Source organism: Ctenocephalides felis, unplaced genomic scaffold (assembly GCF_003426905.1).
Source record: "Ctenocephalides felis isolate EL2017-DRISC unplaced genomic scaffold, ASM342690v1 CF-g0.4_SCAFFOLD_01604, whole genome shotgun sequence".
NCBI classification, from domain to species: Eukaryota; Metazoa; Arthropoda; class Insecta; order Siphonaptera; family Pulicidae; genus Ctenocephalides; species Ctenocephalides felis.
The window spans coordinates 1,367,823-1,386,728 of NW_020537758.1; the positions used below are offsets into that span (position 1 = coordinate 1,367,823).

The 18,906-nt window shown below is 29.7% G+C and overlaps 2 protein-coding genes across 3 annotated transcripts in view; both read right to left on the reverse strand.

Moving 5' to 3' along the window:
- Nucleotides 1-18,906, reverse strand: part of LOC113372457 (protein rhomboid-like) — a 142,638-nt gene that overhangs the window by 68,217 nt on the left and 55,515 nt on the right. The window lies entirely within an intron of this gene.
- LOC113372743 overlaps nucleotides 14,741-18,906 on the reverse strand; it is a 61,294-nt gene continuing 57,128 nt past the window's right edge. The window contains exon 5 of the mRNA XM_026613088.1: nucleotides 14,741-14,851. Within this exon, the coding sequence (XP_026468873.1) occupies nucleotides 14,741-14,851 (111 nt within the window). The remainder of the gene's footprint in view (nucleotides 14,852-18,906) is intronic.

Below are 18,906 nucleotides of genomic sequence, written 5' to 3' on the forward strand. Positions count from 1 at the left end.
GATAATTTCATTATATTGTTCAAGGACACCTTTGATATCACCGATATATTAATTGTATATAATTAATCGATGTAGAATTTAGATTTTTACAAAAATAAAAAAACTATTGGTTGGTGTCTAAAATTATGGGTGTTAAAATTTTGATTGCGCAGTTTTAGAGCAAAACTCTTACAATCTCCCAAAAATCAATAAAGCCAAATAATAATATCGTCTTTTTTATTTTGGTTTTATTATGACATCAAAATTATAATAAACAGAAGAAAGTACAAAGTTATTACTAAAATAAAATGTGGTGCAATCGAGCGTACTAAATATAGTACATTGGGTTCATAAACGATTACGAATTTTGTAATTTTTATATGTAATTTTTACTATTTTGAATTAATATGGCAAAAATATAAATAATACAATAAGGACGACGTGTTACATCATTTTTGCCTTGGTGCATTTGGTGTACTATATGTAGTACAGTGGACCAAGTTGATTAAAAAAAAAGATGAAATATGGTGCAATAGTGACCAAAATCGCATTTTAATAGAATACAAATATTTTCATATTTATATATTATTTGTTTTGTTTTTGTTTCTGATCATGTACTACAAAAAAAAAATATTGATATCCTAGTAATAGTAAGAATTTTTTATAAAAAAATGCATAAATATTGCCCTTTCAATGTGAAATTAACGATGTACCCTCCAAAAACCAAAACAATAATATTATAACAAATATATTATACTAAAATTTAATTAAGATATAATTTGGGACATTAATAAAAGGTGAACCACTGGGTTTTCCTTTTAAAATTCTATGTTATTTGTTAAACTAATTACTCAATGTCTTTCTATTTAGACAGATGTAATTTATAAGAAATAAAAAATAAAAAAAATGTAGTACAGGGGACCAAAATCGTATTTTTAATATAATACAAAATATTAATAAAAAAATATTAATAAATAAATAAATGATAAAAATTAATAAAAGGTGAACCACTGGGTTTTCCATTAAAAATTCTATGTTATTTGTTAAACTAATTACTCAATGTTTTCTATTTAGACAGATTGTAATTTATAAGAAAATAAAAAAATATAGTACAGGGGACCAAAATCGTATTTTTAATTTTTTTATTAAATAATAACAGCAATCAAAATTACATAAAATTTATAAGCTATTCTGCTATGGATATATTTTTTTTTTTTAATATAATACAAAATTTTGAATATGTGTTATATATTTGTATTTTTTGTTCCTACTATTTGTTTTGTTTTTGTTTCTAATCCTATACTCAAAAATATAATATTCCTTAATAATAATATAAATGTAATAATAACAAATAAATTTAAAAAATGCATGAATATTGACTTTCAATGTGAAATTAACGATGTGTCTTCTAAAAACCAAAACTATAATATTATAACAAATAGATGTACTGATTTGGACGAATTCAGAATCCTTCAAGGACATCGTTAAATTAATAAATCGTTATTTTATCGATAAATTATTTTATGTGTTTAATCTAATTGTAAGTAAACGATTAAGTATTTTAAGGTGTTTAAGTAACAAATTTGATTGCTTACCCATTTTTAGAGCAAAACTCCTGGAAATCTCCAAAAAAACCAATCAAGCCAAAATTTTGCAAACACCAACACAAACAATAATTAGACAGTTTTGGAGGAAATTACACAAATATAATTACTTTTAGTGGTAATATATTTTGCACTAAAAGCGGCAAATTTTGTTAATCGAGGACACGTTTTTTGTCGGCACCGTTTGGTTGTTTACAAGCACACACAAGTCGGCAGGACTATTTCACAAAGGTTTGAATAAAATTTTAAAGATCCTATGAATATACCAACAGTCTTTATATATTAACTATAAATTTTATTAATTGTCTTTTATAATTATTTCCGAGGATACTTCGTCTTCCGGCTCCTCGTCGACTATATCAATTTATATATGTTCGTTCCGTTGAAATGCACGCGGCAAACTGAAGTCCGAAATTCGTTTGACGTTTTCGGTGCGAGCCGCCGGTAGTGGGGCGATCGCACCGTCGCACCGATCGCTCTCGAAGTGGGGCGGAAATGCAACACGCAGGGTAAATTCGTACGGAGACATATAGGGCACTTCGGGAAGGATAAGTGGGGAAGTGACCAAACTTTTGGCTGGAAGTTTGAAGGTCGGGAGTAGAAAATAGGTGGGAAATTAATGGACTTAAGGAAAAATGCTAAAATTTTACGTATTTTTTTGGGACATTTTTCTACATTCCTTTGAATATCTCAAAAACTTTGTACGTGTTACTTTTTTTTAGTTAGCTTAGCACAAACTAGATAAAATTTACTATGAATTCGTGCAAATAGTTATATATAGGGAACGCATTACTGATGGAAAATTTCATTACCGGGATTTCGGCAATTTTTCATTCTAAAGCCGGAATACCGGTAAATTACCGGTATTTTTATTATCTTAAACTAGCTGTAAGTGGAATTCTGTCTTAAGGCAATTAGGGCATCGTGCCTTAAGGCAAATTGCTGAAACTTCCCGTACCAAAAATTATTATTTTTTTAAAAACGATCAACATTTTTGAAAAAAATTTAATTAAAAAAAATAGATTTGAGAAACTACAAATTTGACAAAAAATTACTTTTTTTTGAAAAAAAAAATTATATGAAAAAAAAATTTTTTTTTGAAAAAAATTTTTTTTTGGATACAAAAAATTTTTTTGAAAAAAATGTTTTCTTCATTTTGGCATATTTTGGAAATTCTGAACTTTTTTTTCAAAGCAATCGCACTGCTTGAACTGCATAGAGACGAAATGTCAAAGCGCGCATGTGCCGCGCCGCCGTCTAACGCATAAGCATTGGTACGGAACCCCCAAAAATGTAAAAAAAAAATATACTTATTGTTAAAATCTCTATAAAATATCTGATAATTTGATGTGCATATGTCTAATGATAATTTTTAACCGCCGAATGGCATTATTTTTTACTTTTATTATTAGATCTCCGAAACCGCTAGACCTGCCACCATGAAAATTTGATCAATTCTACATCTTGTCAATACAAGTAAAATGTTTTTTGAATTATTCAAATCGGACGCTCCGTTCTCTTAAAAAAGGAGGTACCGTTCTTGGCACTTTTTGCCCCGTATCTTCGGAACGGCTAGACCTGCCTTTGCCAAAAACTAATCAGCACGTCTCCTTATCAATACGAATCGAATGTTTTTTGAATTATTCAAATCGGTTGATCCGTGTTCCCGAAATCGTCGACGAAAATTTGTATCCGCACATACATACACACACGCACATACATACATACATACATACATACATACATACATACATACATACATACACACACACACACACACACACACATACATCCATTTTTTCTAAGGTATGCCAAAATGTTCAGAAGGTTTTGAAACGTCGAGAAATGCAAAAATTTTCATTTTCGATTTTTTTGCGATTACTATAACTTACCCTACGGGAAGTTAACAAACGTAAACAAAATTGAAAGTTACTAGTACAAATATAATAAAATGTATATACAACTACAACTATATTCAACTAAACAATAAAATAAAACAATAAGTTTATTTTTTTAAATAATAATTTAACAAAATTATATCCTATTTAATTAATTCATTATCACTATCGAGTATATTGAGTACTTTTCACCAAAAACAAACGTATGAGTAAGAAAGACCAAAAACTCATGAAAGATCATATTACATTATTATAATAAACTGTATTGTCTGTATCCGATGTGTTAAATTAGCATAATCGACAATATTTTAAAAAAATAATTTTCTACTCTAATTTAAGATTGGATACTTTGTCAAGATAAATAATAAGTTACTATAATTGTTGAATATTGTTATTTAAAACAATGTGATGCTTCTATAGTATTTTCAAACTTCGAAACGTTTCCGAAAAATAATATTTTATAATTGTAATAAGAAGCAGAAATATTTAGTAATTATCATAATTAGTATGTATAAAGTTAGAAAAAAAATATTACGTAGAGGTAATCTGTATGATATAAAATGTTTTGGCGCAAATATCACTTAAAAACTGTTACATTTTTACATAAGATGAAACAAACATTGTAACACGATATGAATCCCTTAGTGAAGCAATAAATATTCAGTTTAATGACGAGTTGAGATAATATTTGACATTTGTTTATCCTATAGAATCACTTGAAGATATAGCTGTTTATGCGATTATGGAATTTAAAGATAAATTTGTTCCGGGAAATTTAAACTTTAGTGTATTATGTATCAAATAGCGCTTATGTAAAAATACCGAAATTACCGGTATTTTCGGGGTGAATACCGGTAAAAATACCGCCGAAAAATCGGGCGGTTTACCGGTAATTTGGAATACCGGTTATATGAAAGCATCCTTTTTCAGTTAGATAAAGAGAAACTAGATAAAATTTACTGCATTTCCATGCCAACAGTTATATACAGTCCGATATAAAAGTTTTGAAAAATAGAAAATTCGGGACATTTTTTTGGTTTTGTCAAAAACTCACAAATGTTATGTGAAAGACTCTTTTTCAGTTAGATAGGGAGAAACTAGATAAAATTTACTACTATTCCTGCCAACAGTTACATTCACTCCTATATAAAAGTTTTGAATAAAACGACTTTGAAATCAAAATTTTGATAAATGCAGTGAAATATTGGGACATTTTTCTACACTTCTTCAAATATCTCGAAATTTTTTTATCGAAAGCGACATTTTTCTGTACTACGGTATGGTAATGTAATTCTGATATTTCCACTGAAATATTTAGTTCAAATTATTATAGTAAGTTAACAGAAATCCTAATAAGTTACGTAAAAAATTATTCAATCGAACAACTGAACAAATGAGTAAAAACCAAAGCCTTAATTATCTATTGTAGACAATGAAAATTAAAAGTGTAGAACATTTTACAAAAGTATTGGTACTATCAATGACATGATATTATACTTGTGTGTATGTATATTATATGAGTGTGTATATTTGTCAATACAGGTGGGTGTCCTATTGAATTTTTTCAGGCGCCATCAACACCTTGCCTTAATTTCAAATATTTACTTTGAAAGATTAAATAAAATAATTCACAGAAAATACAGAAAAAACCTTATCAATGTTTGCAAAATTCTTATCTACCCTGTTATAAAAATAATCATAGAGTTTCCCAGAAACAAATAAACCAAATTTATTTATTTCGACCTATTTAGGATTAATTTGTTGATTTATTTCTTGATTTTTTGGCCCAGTGCCCGAAGTAGGTACGATATTTATTTCCCCTGGCGAAAGAGACGGCTTACACGATTATCCTTGGAGGTAAACAAGGACAAAACATCAAATAGGAACCAACCTTAAACGGATATCGCCGTCCCGTTCTGTTTCCTAGCAATGGAGAGGGACAAAAAATCGAGTAGGCAGTTTGGAATGACAATTTACACCTCACACGTTGCTAGTTTTATGGAAATGATGTTTTTATTATTTGAATAATTGATTAATTAGTTTATTATTGTTATTAATTAGCCAATTTATATGTTAATGTGCTCCAGAAAGAAGGACGGGCGTGGCGGACCTTAATATTTGCAACACATGCGGGTAATTGAGGGGCTAACTCGAATTTCTTGCCGAATTCTTCATCTATCTCATAAAAAATATTAACATGAGGCCAAAAAGCGCAAAATTTGCATTTTGGCAAACCTCAGGACCTTTTTAGAACAAGAAGTGGGATAAATAGCTTTCTTATCTTACTTGACAATATCAACTTGTCATAATATAAAATCATTCTTATAAGATAAGTTTAAACACCTATTCTCTTTTAAACAAATTGAAATGCCTATCCTGGGCAAAGTTTTTCACTCTTACTGTCTAATTGCCATGAGTTAAAATCATTTATTTTGATTAATATATAAATTATAACAATTTGTTAATATTTTGTCTAGAACATCTTGCAGAAAAAAAAACCAATTTCTTAAATAATTTTCAAAATAAATCAAAAGCCAATTCTGGGATAAGATTTCGCGCTTGACATGAAATAAAATCTTAAATAATTTATTAAGTCAAATTTAAGAGCGTCTTATCTTATAAGAAATAAAATAATTTTTATCAAACTTTACCTATTTTTTATTAAAAAATAGGTAGAGTAAATGAGTAACTTATAAAATAAGTCAATGATCGAATTTTGGGAAAAACTTGCTTGTCTTGTAGTTTACTTGGAATAAGATATTAAATAGATTGAATTATATATAAAATATTTATTAAATTATAGAATATGTCAAGTATAAGAACATCCTACAAAGATATAAGTATATCTTATTTATTTAGATTTTATGAGATAGGTCAAAAGTATTATTTTAGGATAATTATAAAAAATATTTACTTTAATTTTAAGATATATAAAATATAAGAGGGATTTTATAAAATATGTCAATAGGCCAATTCTAGTATAGAGTTGTCATAAAATAATCATTTTCTTAGTCAATAATAGTTATATATTTAAGGATAAGTTTGCTATTTAGTATCTTTTTTTATTTTTGAAAACGAGGATAATATCTTTACGTTTAAGAGGTTTCTGAACATTTTAGCATACCTTAGAAAAAATGAATACGATTTCGCAAACACGGATCAACCGATTTAAAAAAATGTTCAAAATTTACAAAAAAATAAAAAAAAACAAATTTTTCAAAAAGTAATTTTTTTTTTAAATTTCAAAATTTTTCGAAAATCTATTTTTTTCAAAGTTTTGCAATGCTTTTTTTAATAATTTAGTTCACGGTACGTTACGTAAGTACCAGCAATTTGCCTTAGGGCACGATGCCATGCACCACTAGTTTCTTTATATTTAACGTGTATATATAAAAATATAAATATTTTTTCCCCATTTCTTCATTCTTTTATTACCTGGAAATAGTTCTGACTTCGTGTTACGTGTCAAAATGGCAAAATTTGAGTTTTTGAAAATATTTCGGAGCCCTTTATGGGGCACGTACGTTTTGGAAAATCCGGAATTTTATAATTCTCGTCCTTCTGCGAGACTTATTGTGAAATCGTCTTTCTTAATTCCTTAAACTTTCGACAAATCACGTTTTTCTAACATTTATCCATATTATTTGCGTCCGACACCTTTGCGAACAGTGCTGGCCAAGGGGTAATAGATACAGGGTCAAAATGAATGTAAAAATAAAATAGAATAAAAAATCATTTTTCAATTCCGTAAGTACATGAGATTTTTTTCTATTTATTTGTCGTAAGTTCCGTATCAATTTTTTTGTAAAAAGTGTTTGTAATTGTGTTAAAGCATAACAAATCAATAACCATTGAAGCCAAACGACATTTTTACGGATAAATTTCCCAAAGATACAAAAAATACAATATTAGCCTTAGTCATGGTCAATGTTTGTGTAATGGAAGTGTTTCACGATTTTATGGGATAATTTTATTTAGTAAAAAAAGCTGCTTTTTAATAGAGTTCTAAATTATAATTTCAAGGGTGTTCTAAATCATATCAAAAATTGTCACAAAACATACTCACATGGAAAATTTCATACTTTATATTTATGTGTGTATACATTAACTATGATAGAATTTTAATTTAAGCTCTGTCAAATTTTAGTTATTAATTTCTTTAAAAATTAAAAAGTTAATAAAAATATTTTGCAGAACATCTTCAAATTAAATTACAATTTTATTAATTCAAAATTAGCATTTTTAAAATAAATACATATTCATTGAGATTTACATGAATGTATATTTTCCATTTAATTATTTAAAAGATGTTGACTGTTAATAAAATTTTAATTTAAGTCTGAAGGGTGATCTAGAAAGCTCAAATTTAGCAAATCAATTTTACAATCATTTACTGAAAAAAGGCAAATTTTCAATAGTATTTTACTTGATAAATGTCATTTGGGGCCCAAGATTTGCGTTATGCCCATGGATAAAAACGGCCCTGTAAAATATATGCATATATGTATATATGTATGTATGTATATAAATATATATGTATATATATAATAAGAAATATTCGAAAAGGCAATCAGTTTAAGCCCGGCGGCTACACTTAGGTTAACACCCCTTGGTTTAAATTGGTCTAAAATTCTTTCACCACATATATATATATATATATATATATATATATATATATAATATATATGTATGTATATATGTATGTATATATTATAAATATGTATAATAAAGATTTTCAAAGCACGCCTTCAAAGAATGGAATTTTAATTATTTTTTGTTAAATTAATATTGTGCAAAATTAATTATATCGAGAATAAACATAGATTTAAAAAAAAAACGTAAAAATTGATGCAGTTTATATTATAACTAGAAATCCTGGCGGTCATGTTAAATGACCGCTAGTCTAAATAATAAAAATTGGAATTAAAATTATTTATGTAAAGATGAAATGAATTAGGGCAGGCGGCGAGGATGTCAATTTGCTTACAGCCTACATCATTGCAATATTTACTGTAAACTTTGAACCGTTTAAAATAGTGTGAAATCTTATTTTAATGTATACTATTGCTGTTTCGATATATTAATTTCACAAACCAAACAAAGATTTCAAAACCTTTGCGACGTAAGTAGTAAAATTTGTCTTTTTTGAAATCAAGAATTAATAAACGTTTCCGGAAAACTGTCAACTGGATTACTGTAAAGAAATACTATAAAAATATCTCATATGATCATGGCCAATTGATGGTTCTAGAAATAGGTTTGAATACAAAAATCTAAGAATATTATTTCATTAAATTACAATGATGGATGCAATAGGCTTGCATCCACTTTTCCCAAAGAAATAATAGTATGCATTTTGGCCCTTCTAGTTACAGTCGCAATTTTGGCCCTTCCAGTTACAATCGCAATTGCTAAAAAAAAATTTAAATTGAAACTATATTTTAATAGAGACAGAAATTTTATAAAATTTAAAGATCACGAAATATTTCAGTTTTTCAAGAAAAGGCAAGGAAAGTGAATATGTATCTGGAATCATTTGTGAAAAATTCAGAAAATTAGGGAAAATTAGATAGATGAATAATTATAATGATAAAGAAATATTCTTTTAATTTTATGTATTTTTATGTTTTGTAAAAAAAATGTCTTCTTGAGGGGGTCCCCAAACAAATTTTGATACGGGGTCCCGCCAAGGCACGTTACGCCCCTGCTATTAATAGTGTATTTTTACCTATTATATAAGAAAACTAGATGACCCGACATTCGTTGTCCTGTACCCATGTCTACAATTGTTTAATATAATATACTAATATTTATCATTTACCTAAAAAATAATAATTATTATTTTTTAAATTACCCTTCATGCCAAAATCCAAATACATTTATAATATGAGCGATGTTAAATGTAGAACTGTTTTAAATAAAATGAGGAGTCTCAATTTCCACACTATATTGGAAATTGAAGTCTTTTAAACGGTATAACATAACCATAACCATAATATAACACTGGTACTTCATGTTAGATTAAATTAATTTAATTTTTTATTATTTAAGATATCCAAAATTGCATCTTAAACTTCTCTTAACCGATATCGTGAGGGCCGAATTGTATGTGTTCATCTTTACTTTCCCATTCGTTGTTTTTTATGAATTTCATTCATAAAAAATGTCATTCCCAAAGTCATTTTTTACGAATTTTATAAAATATTGTGGAAAGATTAGTAAAAGATGCAAAGAAATTATATATTAAAAAAAAACTATATTGAGAATTTAATATCCGAATCTTAATCAAACAATGGCATGTCGTTTTTTGTAATTTTTTGAATTTATTTCTACAATATTGCACATTCATCCCAGTGCTTTATAATCACATACATCCTAGAAAATTTCCTTAACAAACTTCAGAAAGATTGATCAAAATCCGAATAATCGTTTAAATAGGAGTATACAATGACTGCTTGTAATTTAATATGAACTCTATATAATACCAATAAAGCTCAAATTGATTCTACGTTTTAGTTAGAAAACGTTGGTATGAGAAAAAGAAAAAGGCTGTTTTTAGGGTTTTCACGGCAATTATTTGATTTTTTCTCGCCATAAAAACCATCCTTGAACTTCAACAAACATTTTAAAAAAAGAATTGGCCAAATTGGTCCAGGCCTTGTTGAGTTATGCGCTTACCAACACATTTTCGAATCATTTTTATATATAAGAAGATTACCTTGTAAATATATATTTTACAAAATCACTTTGTTAGATGTTACCATTTTTTATTATTCAAAGAACTCTATTGTCAACAACAAATTAACATTGTCGTACTATTAGATATTGCTGCTGAATTTATAAAAGTATGTATCCTTTTTCTTTCCTCATTTGCGTGCGCCTCGTTATTCCCCTGACGGGGCGTAGCCTCCAAGGGGGCGCCCGGATTCCTCAGGTGTTCCTTAATCAATAGCAGGTGGCTTTATGATGGCTCTGATTACCGCCGGAGAAAAGGAACAAAAAGTAAATAAACAGCGACCGACGTCCGACGTCCGACGGGAGATGAAAGGAAGAAGAAATTGGAGGAAAAAAAGCCCAACTCGACTCGGCGCCTTACTTGCCTTGCCTTACTCTGGCTCTTTACTCGGTGCTCCTTCTCCTCTCCTGCCTTACTTCTGCATAATTTGCGAATCGGGAATTTTTGCAAATATAATTAGGCGCAGGATTAAAATTGGCCAGGGGCGGAGTGGATATAATGGACAAGTTTCTCAAGTCGTACCACCGCCTAAGTTGTTTTTCTGATAATTATGAAATACATCATTTAGCACTTCCAAAATTTTCGCAAATCGGGAATTTTTGCAAATATAATTAGGCGCAAGATTAAAATTGGCCAGGGGCGGAGTGGATATAATGGACAAGTTTCTCAAGTCGCACCACCGCCTAAGTTGTTTTTCTGATAATTATGAAATACATCATTTAGCACTTCCAAAATTTTGCTCAAATTGAAGTTTACTTGGTAGTGTAACCAGCACCTTTGTTTCACTATTTATTAAGGGGCACACCTAATGTGTAATTTTCAAAAAATCGAATTTTGAATTTTTCCATATTTCGATAGGTTGCACCTTTAAAAATAAAATACTAAAATTTTAAATCGATATATTAAACGTTTTTGAGTCAGGGCCATTTAAAAGAGTATGTATATAGTATATAGCATAACGATTATTTTATCTTTAAACGCGTTTTTCTCGAAACACCATTTTTCGAATTTGCTGGAGTAATTACTAGAAGAAAAATGATCCGATCGCTATAATTTTTTTTACATTTTCTCTATATAGTTCTTCATACGATGACCCACCCTCCAGTTTTTTTATATGATCAAAAATCGAATTTTGGCAGACCAAAAACGACCAAAATTTTAACTTTTTTTGTCAACATGCCCCCATTTTGTCAATTTTTGATTTTTTTGTTCGCCCGAGGATCATCGTACAGACAATATGTTTTAATTTAACGAGAATTTTTTGTTTTTAAGTTTTATCAACGAAGAAGGCTGCAATCACTCAGCCTGCAGCAGTAGAAGCAGCAGTAGAAGACCTCTTTTTTTGGCGCCGCCGGAGATTGCGTGTCATTTCAAAAATATTTATTATTTTATTTTCAAATTTTACTCTGTATTCTCAAAATATGTATAAATATACCCTCAAAATTTCAAACAGATCGATTCACTAGTTTTTTTTTTATTTTATAATTCCCATAACTGCCCTTTTCTTAGGTTGTCACATTAGGTGTGCCCCTTAAATATTTTAAATTTTACAAACATTTTGAAACCAGGTTTATCTCATTCTGAGTGAAATATATTTTAAGATCAAATAAGGTGGACATCATTGAGTAATAGATTTTGATTTTACATCAGATAACACAAATCTTCGTCGTATCCATATTTTAGTTGATTTTACCATATATTACATAGTTGATGATGAGACAAACTCGAAATGTTTATAAAATTTGAAATATTAAATAAACAAAAGAACAAAAAAAATCTCACGTCGTTAAGAAATTATAAGCTTTTAGGCTTTGGTGAAATTGTGACCATTTTTCGGTTAATGAGGTTAATTTTTATCTCTTTTGTTCTTTCAAACTTTGGATCCGTAATTGCAAATAACATTTCTAGGACCAGAGTCAAAAATTATGACTGACAATGAATGACGCCATTATTTGTTGAACAATTTTCAAAATTGGTCGACTTTTAAAGGAGTTTGGTACTGGGTTTTGAAAACTTGAAAATACCGATTTGGTATAAAATAAAATCTGCTATTGGTAATCAAAAACCAACTATATTTTCAATCAATTCCAAAGATTTCCTTTTAATTAAATGCACTAATATTACATCATTATTTCCTTAAGGGGTACGACTTGGGCAACTTTAGTCTTGATGATTACTTACTAAATTTCTAAACTTGCTAAATAAAAAATATCACGCAAAATAATATTTTTCAATCTTAAAACTCAACAATTGATGTCTGTTCTAAATTGCAAGACTTTTATAAACTTCCTACCAATTTTAAACCATTCGATCAATATGAACGATGCATTTGAGAAATATCTACATAACTAAATAAAGTACGTTTCTCATTAGTAGTAAAATCTTCATAACAACTCAAAAATTGTTAAAGTGCATCACTTTTAAATATTTTCCATAACTTTACAACCATTCAATTAATATAAATGAAATATTCGGCAAATATGTGCAAAATTAACCCATAAACATTATTTCCTATTACCATATTACCCTAAGACGACTCGATATACTCTAAAATCCACACCAATCATTTTATCCATCCAAAAATTCCATCACATAACACAGTGATTTCAATGCCGCGGCATCGAAATCGAAAGAGAGTTATTTTTTTATCCGTTTAATTAATGTTTTTGCAATAAAGTTAGAAATTTTTATTGCACATCATTTTTTTTATTACATTTACCCGTATATATTTATTTTATATTATGATTATTTAGAATTATAATTAGAACACGCAAATAATCGGTCGACTGATTTTTATGCGCAAGAATTTACGCTTTCTGGCTGCGCGCACACAGAAACAGATATTTATAAATAAATTATAAATAAAAGATATAAATAATAAATAATAATCGAAATTGTTGTAAAATCAATTTTAATTTTGCAAAATTGAACAAGAAATTTTTTAAAAATAACTAAACACTAAAACTGATATTTATACCGTTGGTGGTTTTATAAAAAATCGAACCGATAAAAGCGTTGTTAATAAATTTATAAGGGCTATCCTTATGTTGCATCTATTTTTTTATCAATTATTAAATTGAATATATATATATATATATGTATATACGGTTCCAATATTTTATTGACAGCCCAATTCGATAAAAAATATTTCAATAGATTCTTTTCATTCATTTTTTTTCCATAATTCAAGAAGTGGTGGTTTTTAGATGAAACATATGACGCTGTTCGGCACGAGGCTGCATGCAATATGGCAAAATGTTATTAAAAAATTGTAACTGGATATTTTTCTCAATATATACACACGTATATATTATTTATCGATCGATATATACAGTTACAAAAGGGCGTCAACCAGATCTATGAAATAAAACTCATGGAAATATAATTCCGCGTTTGTGATATGAATTAAATTTTAACTTTCCGTAGGGTAAGTTATTGTAATCGTCCAAAAATCGAAATTGAAAATTTTTGCATTTCTCGACGTTTTGAAGGTTTTTGAACATTTTGGCAATCCAGATCAATCGATTTGAATGGTTCAAAAAACATTTGATTCCTATTGATAGGGAGATGTGCTGATTAGTTTTTGGCAAAGGCAGGTCCAGCCGTTATGAAGGTACGGAGCAAAGAGTGCAGAAAATACAAATCAACTTTTTGAGAGAACGGAGTATCGGATTTGAATGATCTAAAAAGCATTCAATTTGTAATGATTGGGAGAAGAGGAGAATTAGTTTTTGGCTAAGGCAGGTCCCACCATTTCGAAGACACAGAGCTAAATGTGCAAAAAATTTCAGTTTTTAAGTGAACTAAGCGTCCGATTTGAATGATCTTAAAAAACTTTCTGCTTGTATTAACAAAACAATTGCTTTTGAAGATAAAAAATTATTATAACTTTTTTTTATTTTCCATAAAAATATTTTTGTAATTTTGGATTAAAAATTCAAAAAATTACACAGTCTAAGCGCCACTCTGGTACAAATGTTTACCCAAGTGGGTTTAGACTGTGAAAACTATTGAAAAATGTGAAAATGCCGAAAAGCTAAGCACAGTATAAGTGAAAATGTCGCACAGAATTATTTGCAAATGCGTTTAGACTGTGACTATGCAGAAGCACTTTTTCAATTTTGTGCAAATTAGACAACTATTTTTTTTTTGAAATTGAATTCGAAATGAAATGACGATTGTTAATGTTCTGGAGATAAATTGATTTATGATTTACATTTGATTTGCTCAGATATAACAAATAGGAAAAATAATGAAAGTTACAGTATTTGTAATGATATATTTGAGAACGTTTAAAATTTCTAGAATATTTCATTACGGTACGGGAAGTTCCAGCAATTTGCCTTAAGGCACGATGCCATACACACTAGTTCATTTTTTTAGCGACATATAAATAATATGTGTGAGTAGATTATATATTGTGAGAGACAAATATTGAGATCAATACTGTAGAGAGTGTCATTAGAGACAATAAACGAGTAATTAAATATGAGGTGAAGAAGTTAACAATTTATTGATTTTATTTATTTATTTCTATATGACGTGTGCCATCGGGCAACACTGCCCAAGATAACATCACCATCACCATCAACATCACCACCAGCATCGGCATCGGCATGGTTCGTGAATGTCTTCTGGAGTGGAAAGAATATAGAGTAGAAAATAATTAATTCCACATATATACACATGGAACTGTACAAATTAAAACGGATGGATTCTTCTACTAAGAATAAAAGATTCAGACGAGCACTCTTTTGCCTCATAATACCACTTGTAATATTGTAAATCGTAAACGATTTATATAATCATCATGAAATAAAATGATAAATGATTTTTTCTAACAACGTAAAGCTCTACAGCAACTCGGTGTACTTTAAAATAGCAATTAAAATAATTATATTATTATTAATATATTATTAAAATTTTTATAAATCCTTTACAGAGATGTTATGATCGTAAAGTACGGATTCATGAACCGTTTGGTCGTGTGGCCAGAGAATACACCTGTCGTTTACAGTTCATTATTATGTATTCACTAAAGGTATATAAAATACACACAAACACATGTAAATATATACATATAAAATATAAAAATCACTGAAGATGAGACAAATCAAAATTTGAAACGTATGCTAGGCTAATAAAATGTCTAATTAACCAAGCTTTGGCTTGGGGATGGAGCCCAGAAACAATTTTTCATTACATTATTAATTTTCCATAGGATAAGTTTATAATTTGGCCAGAAAATCCAATTCCTAGTTTAAAGCTTTCTCGGCATTTGAAGTCGTTCTTAATCATTTGAAATCGAAGTTTATTATTCACGTTATTTTGAAACGTAAATAGTATATTATTAGATCTAACTCATGTGAAATTAGGCCAAAATTCTTTTCAAGTTGATCTTTCTTCAGAAAATGCTTCTGTTTCTCGAAAAGTGAAAAATTCATTCGACTATTTATTTAAGATTTTATTTAAAATTAACATTTTGTTTATTCAAGATGTTTATGTTAATTTCTCTCGACATCTGGGCAAATATCGTATAATTGGTCCTATTGTTGCCGCGAAATGTCAGAAATGCGTTGTTCTCCTTTTACATCTCCTCGGCATCATGATGTTGTGTTTACTTAACTACGCAAACAGGATGAAAAAGATACCACGACCAGAATAAATATTGGTACGGAACTGCGGAAATAATAATACAAACTTCAGCTATTTTATAGGAGATTTGCAATCATTGTCCTCCAATTGCTACTTTTGGGTAATTAATTCCCTACCATGGTTGTTCTTCCGTGAGCAGCAGCAGCAAAGTGAGAATAAATTAAATAGTCGAGCGCCTTAATAAAATTAAAATTTTACGCTCTGCCTCACCATCATTTTTATATGGTATTAAGGTTTACGGTCGACGCTTTTACGGTTTTAAGGTTTTACGACCTTTTATTCTCATCATAGAGGAACAGATAAGGACTTCATAAGGTCGTAAACCTTTATCGGAGGCTCGTGCCTGCAATTTTAACAGAGGCATGAAAAATACAAATTTTGATTTTTTATTCGAGAAATATTTCCTGAGAAATAAAAGGAACACGGTAAAAGATTTCTGATCGGTAAGAAGCTGAATGTTGGTAATAAGCTATCATCTGAAAATGTTTTAAGACGATAGAGAGTGTTGCAAGTCGTCTTAGAATGTTGCAAGTCGTCTGAGAAAGTTGCAAGTTGCAAGTGAGAATGTTGCAAATCATCACAAAATGTTGCAAGTTGACTCAAAATATTGCAAGTTGTATGAGAAAGTTGCAAGTCGGCTGATAGTATTGGAAGTTGTCTCAAAATATTGCAAGTCGTTTCAAAATGTTGCAAGTTGTCTGAGAATGTTGCAAGTCGTCTTAGAATGTTGCAAATCGTCTCAAAATGTTGCAAGTCGTCTGAGAATGTTGCAAGCTGTCTGAAAATGTTACAAGTCGTCTTAAAATATTGCAAGTCGTCTCAAAATATTGCAAGTCGTCTGAGAATGTTGCAAGTCGTCTTAAAATATTGCAAATCGTCTCAAAATGTTGCAAGTCGTCTCAAAATGTTGCAAGTTGTTTGAGAATATTGCAAGTCGTCTAGGAGTATTGCATGTCGTCTAAGAGTATTACAAGTCGTCTGAGAATGTTGCAAGTTGTCTGAAAATGTTAAAAGTCGTCTCAAAATATTGCAAGTCGTCTGAGACTATTACAAGTCGTCTGAGAATATTGCAAGTCGTCTGAGAATGTTGCAAGTTGTCTGAGAATATTGCAAGTCGTCTAAGAGTATTGCATGTCGTCTAAGAGTATTACAAGTCGTCTGAGAATGTTGCAAGTCGTCTTAAAATGTTGCAAGTCGTCTGAAAATATTGCAAGTCGTCTGAGAATGTTGCAAGTCGTCTAAGAATGTTGCAAGTTGTCTGAAAAAGTCGTCTCAAAATATTGCAAGTCATCTGAGAAAGTTGTAAGTCGGCTGAGAGTATTGGAAGTAGTCTCAAAATGTTGCAAGTCGTCTAAGAGTATTGCAAGTCGTCTGAGAAAATTGCAAATCGACTGAGAGTATTGGAAGTAGTCTCAAAATGTTGCAAGTCGTCTAAGACTATTGCAAGTCGTCTGAGAATATTGCAAGTTGTCACAAAATGTTGCAAGTTGTCTGAAAATATTACAAGTCGTCTCAAAATGTTGCAAGTCGTCTGAAAATGTTGCAAGTCGTCTGAGAAAATTGCAAATCGACTGAGAGTATTGGAAGTAGTCTCAAAATGTTGCAAGTCGTCTAAGACTATTGCAAGTCGTCTGAGAATATTGCAAGTTGTCACAAAATGTTGCAAGTTGTCTGAAAATGTTAAAAGTCGTCTCAAAATATTGCAAGTCGTCTGAGATTGTTGCATGTCGTCTTAGAATATTGCTAGAAATATTGTAGGTCGCCTAGAAATGTTGCAAGTTGTTTGAAAATATTATTATTTGTAAGGAAATGTTGTAAGTTATTACAGTTTGGAAACATCGCAAATATAATATATTGTTTTTATATAATAAAAATTCAAAAAAATAATTTTGTTTCTGTTTTTGAGCAAAATTTTATTGTGACAACTAAAAAATTAATTCCTTATATATTAAGAGCGATATTTCTGCTAGTTAGGGGCGCAAATTAATCATGTGAGGGGTTTGACAAAAAATCCCAAAATATCACGTAGAGGAGGGGGTCTAATAAGATATTACGTGCATCTACTTTTTATCCTAATTTTAAAAAAAATCTAAATTAAAAAAAATCAAAGGTGTTATGATTTTTTTTAAATCTAATAACCATTTGAATCCAAAATTTATTTGTATATAACTTTATTATTTTTTTTTTTTTATTTTTTGTTTATTTCACAGTTTCAGTTTTTTAGATTATATTAAACTATGTGGTTTGATCTTGCTAAATGATGACACGTATACTGTACCGAAACGTACTTAATAAATAATAAAATTATTTTCATTTTTGATTTCTACAATTTGGCTGCAAAGGGGCCGTTTAAGTATTACGTAAGCACTATAGGGGGCGGGGGGTATTGATTTGCTTATTTTTGGTAAGAAATTTGCTTAGTTTTGATTACAAAGGGGAGGGGGGGGGGATAAATAATTGTAATAAATCTGCGATCCCAAATGAACATTTCCAAAATGAATACTCGTATGTGTACATATAACACAGTTGTTAATAATTTTGTAATTTCTAACTTTGTACGCAGAAGACGCGAGAAAAAACCCGAAATCCGCGATCCAATTTCCACGTCCAGTCCACCAAAGTGTGTGCATCTATGTATCTAACATAACATAAGAGAAGTATTAAGTATAAGTATGTATATGGCTTTTTTTGTTGCTCGCCTCTTTGCCTCTTTGGTTTTGTTTCGCGTCCTTATAAATTTATTCAAAGCACGCGAACGGCATCAACAGACTACTTATTTATATCTCCTCCTGTCTGTCCTTCCTACCTGTACCTGTACTGACTGAATCCTCGGCTCCTTCTCTCTCATTTATTCCTCTCTTATTTCTTATTTCTCGTCTCTTATTATTTCTTATTGTTCGTGTTTTATAATTTTTAATCCTCGCTCCATTTTTTCGCGAAATCCACAAAGCGCGTGCTCGACGACCGACAGGTGTTTGCCGACGACGGTTGATCACGCCCAGGGAGGAACTGGGCAAATAAAGGAAAATAAAGG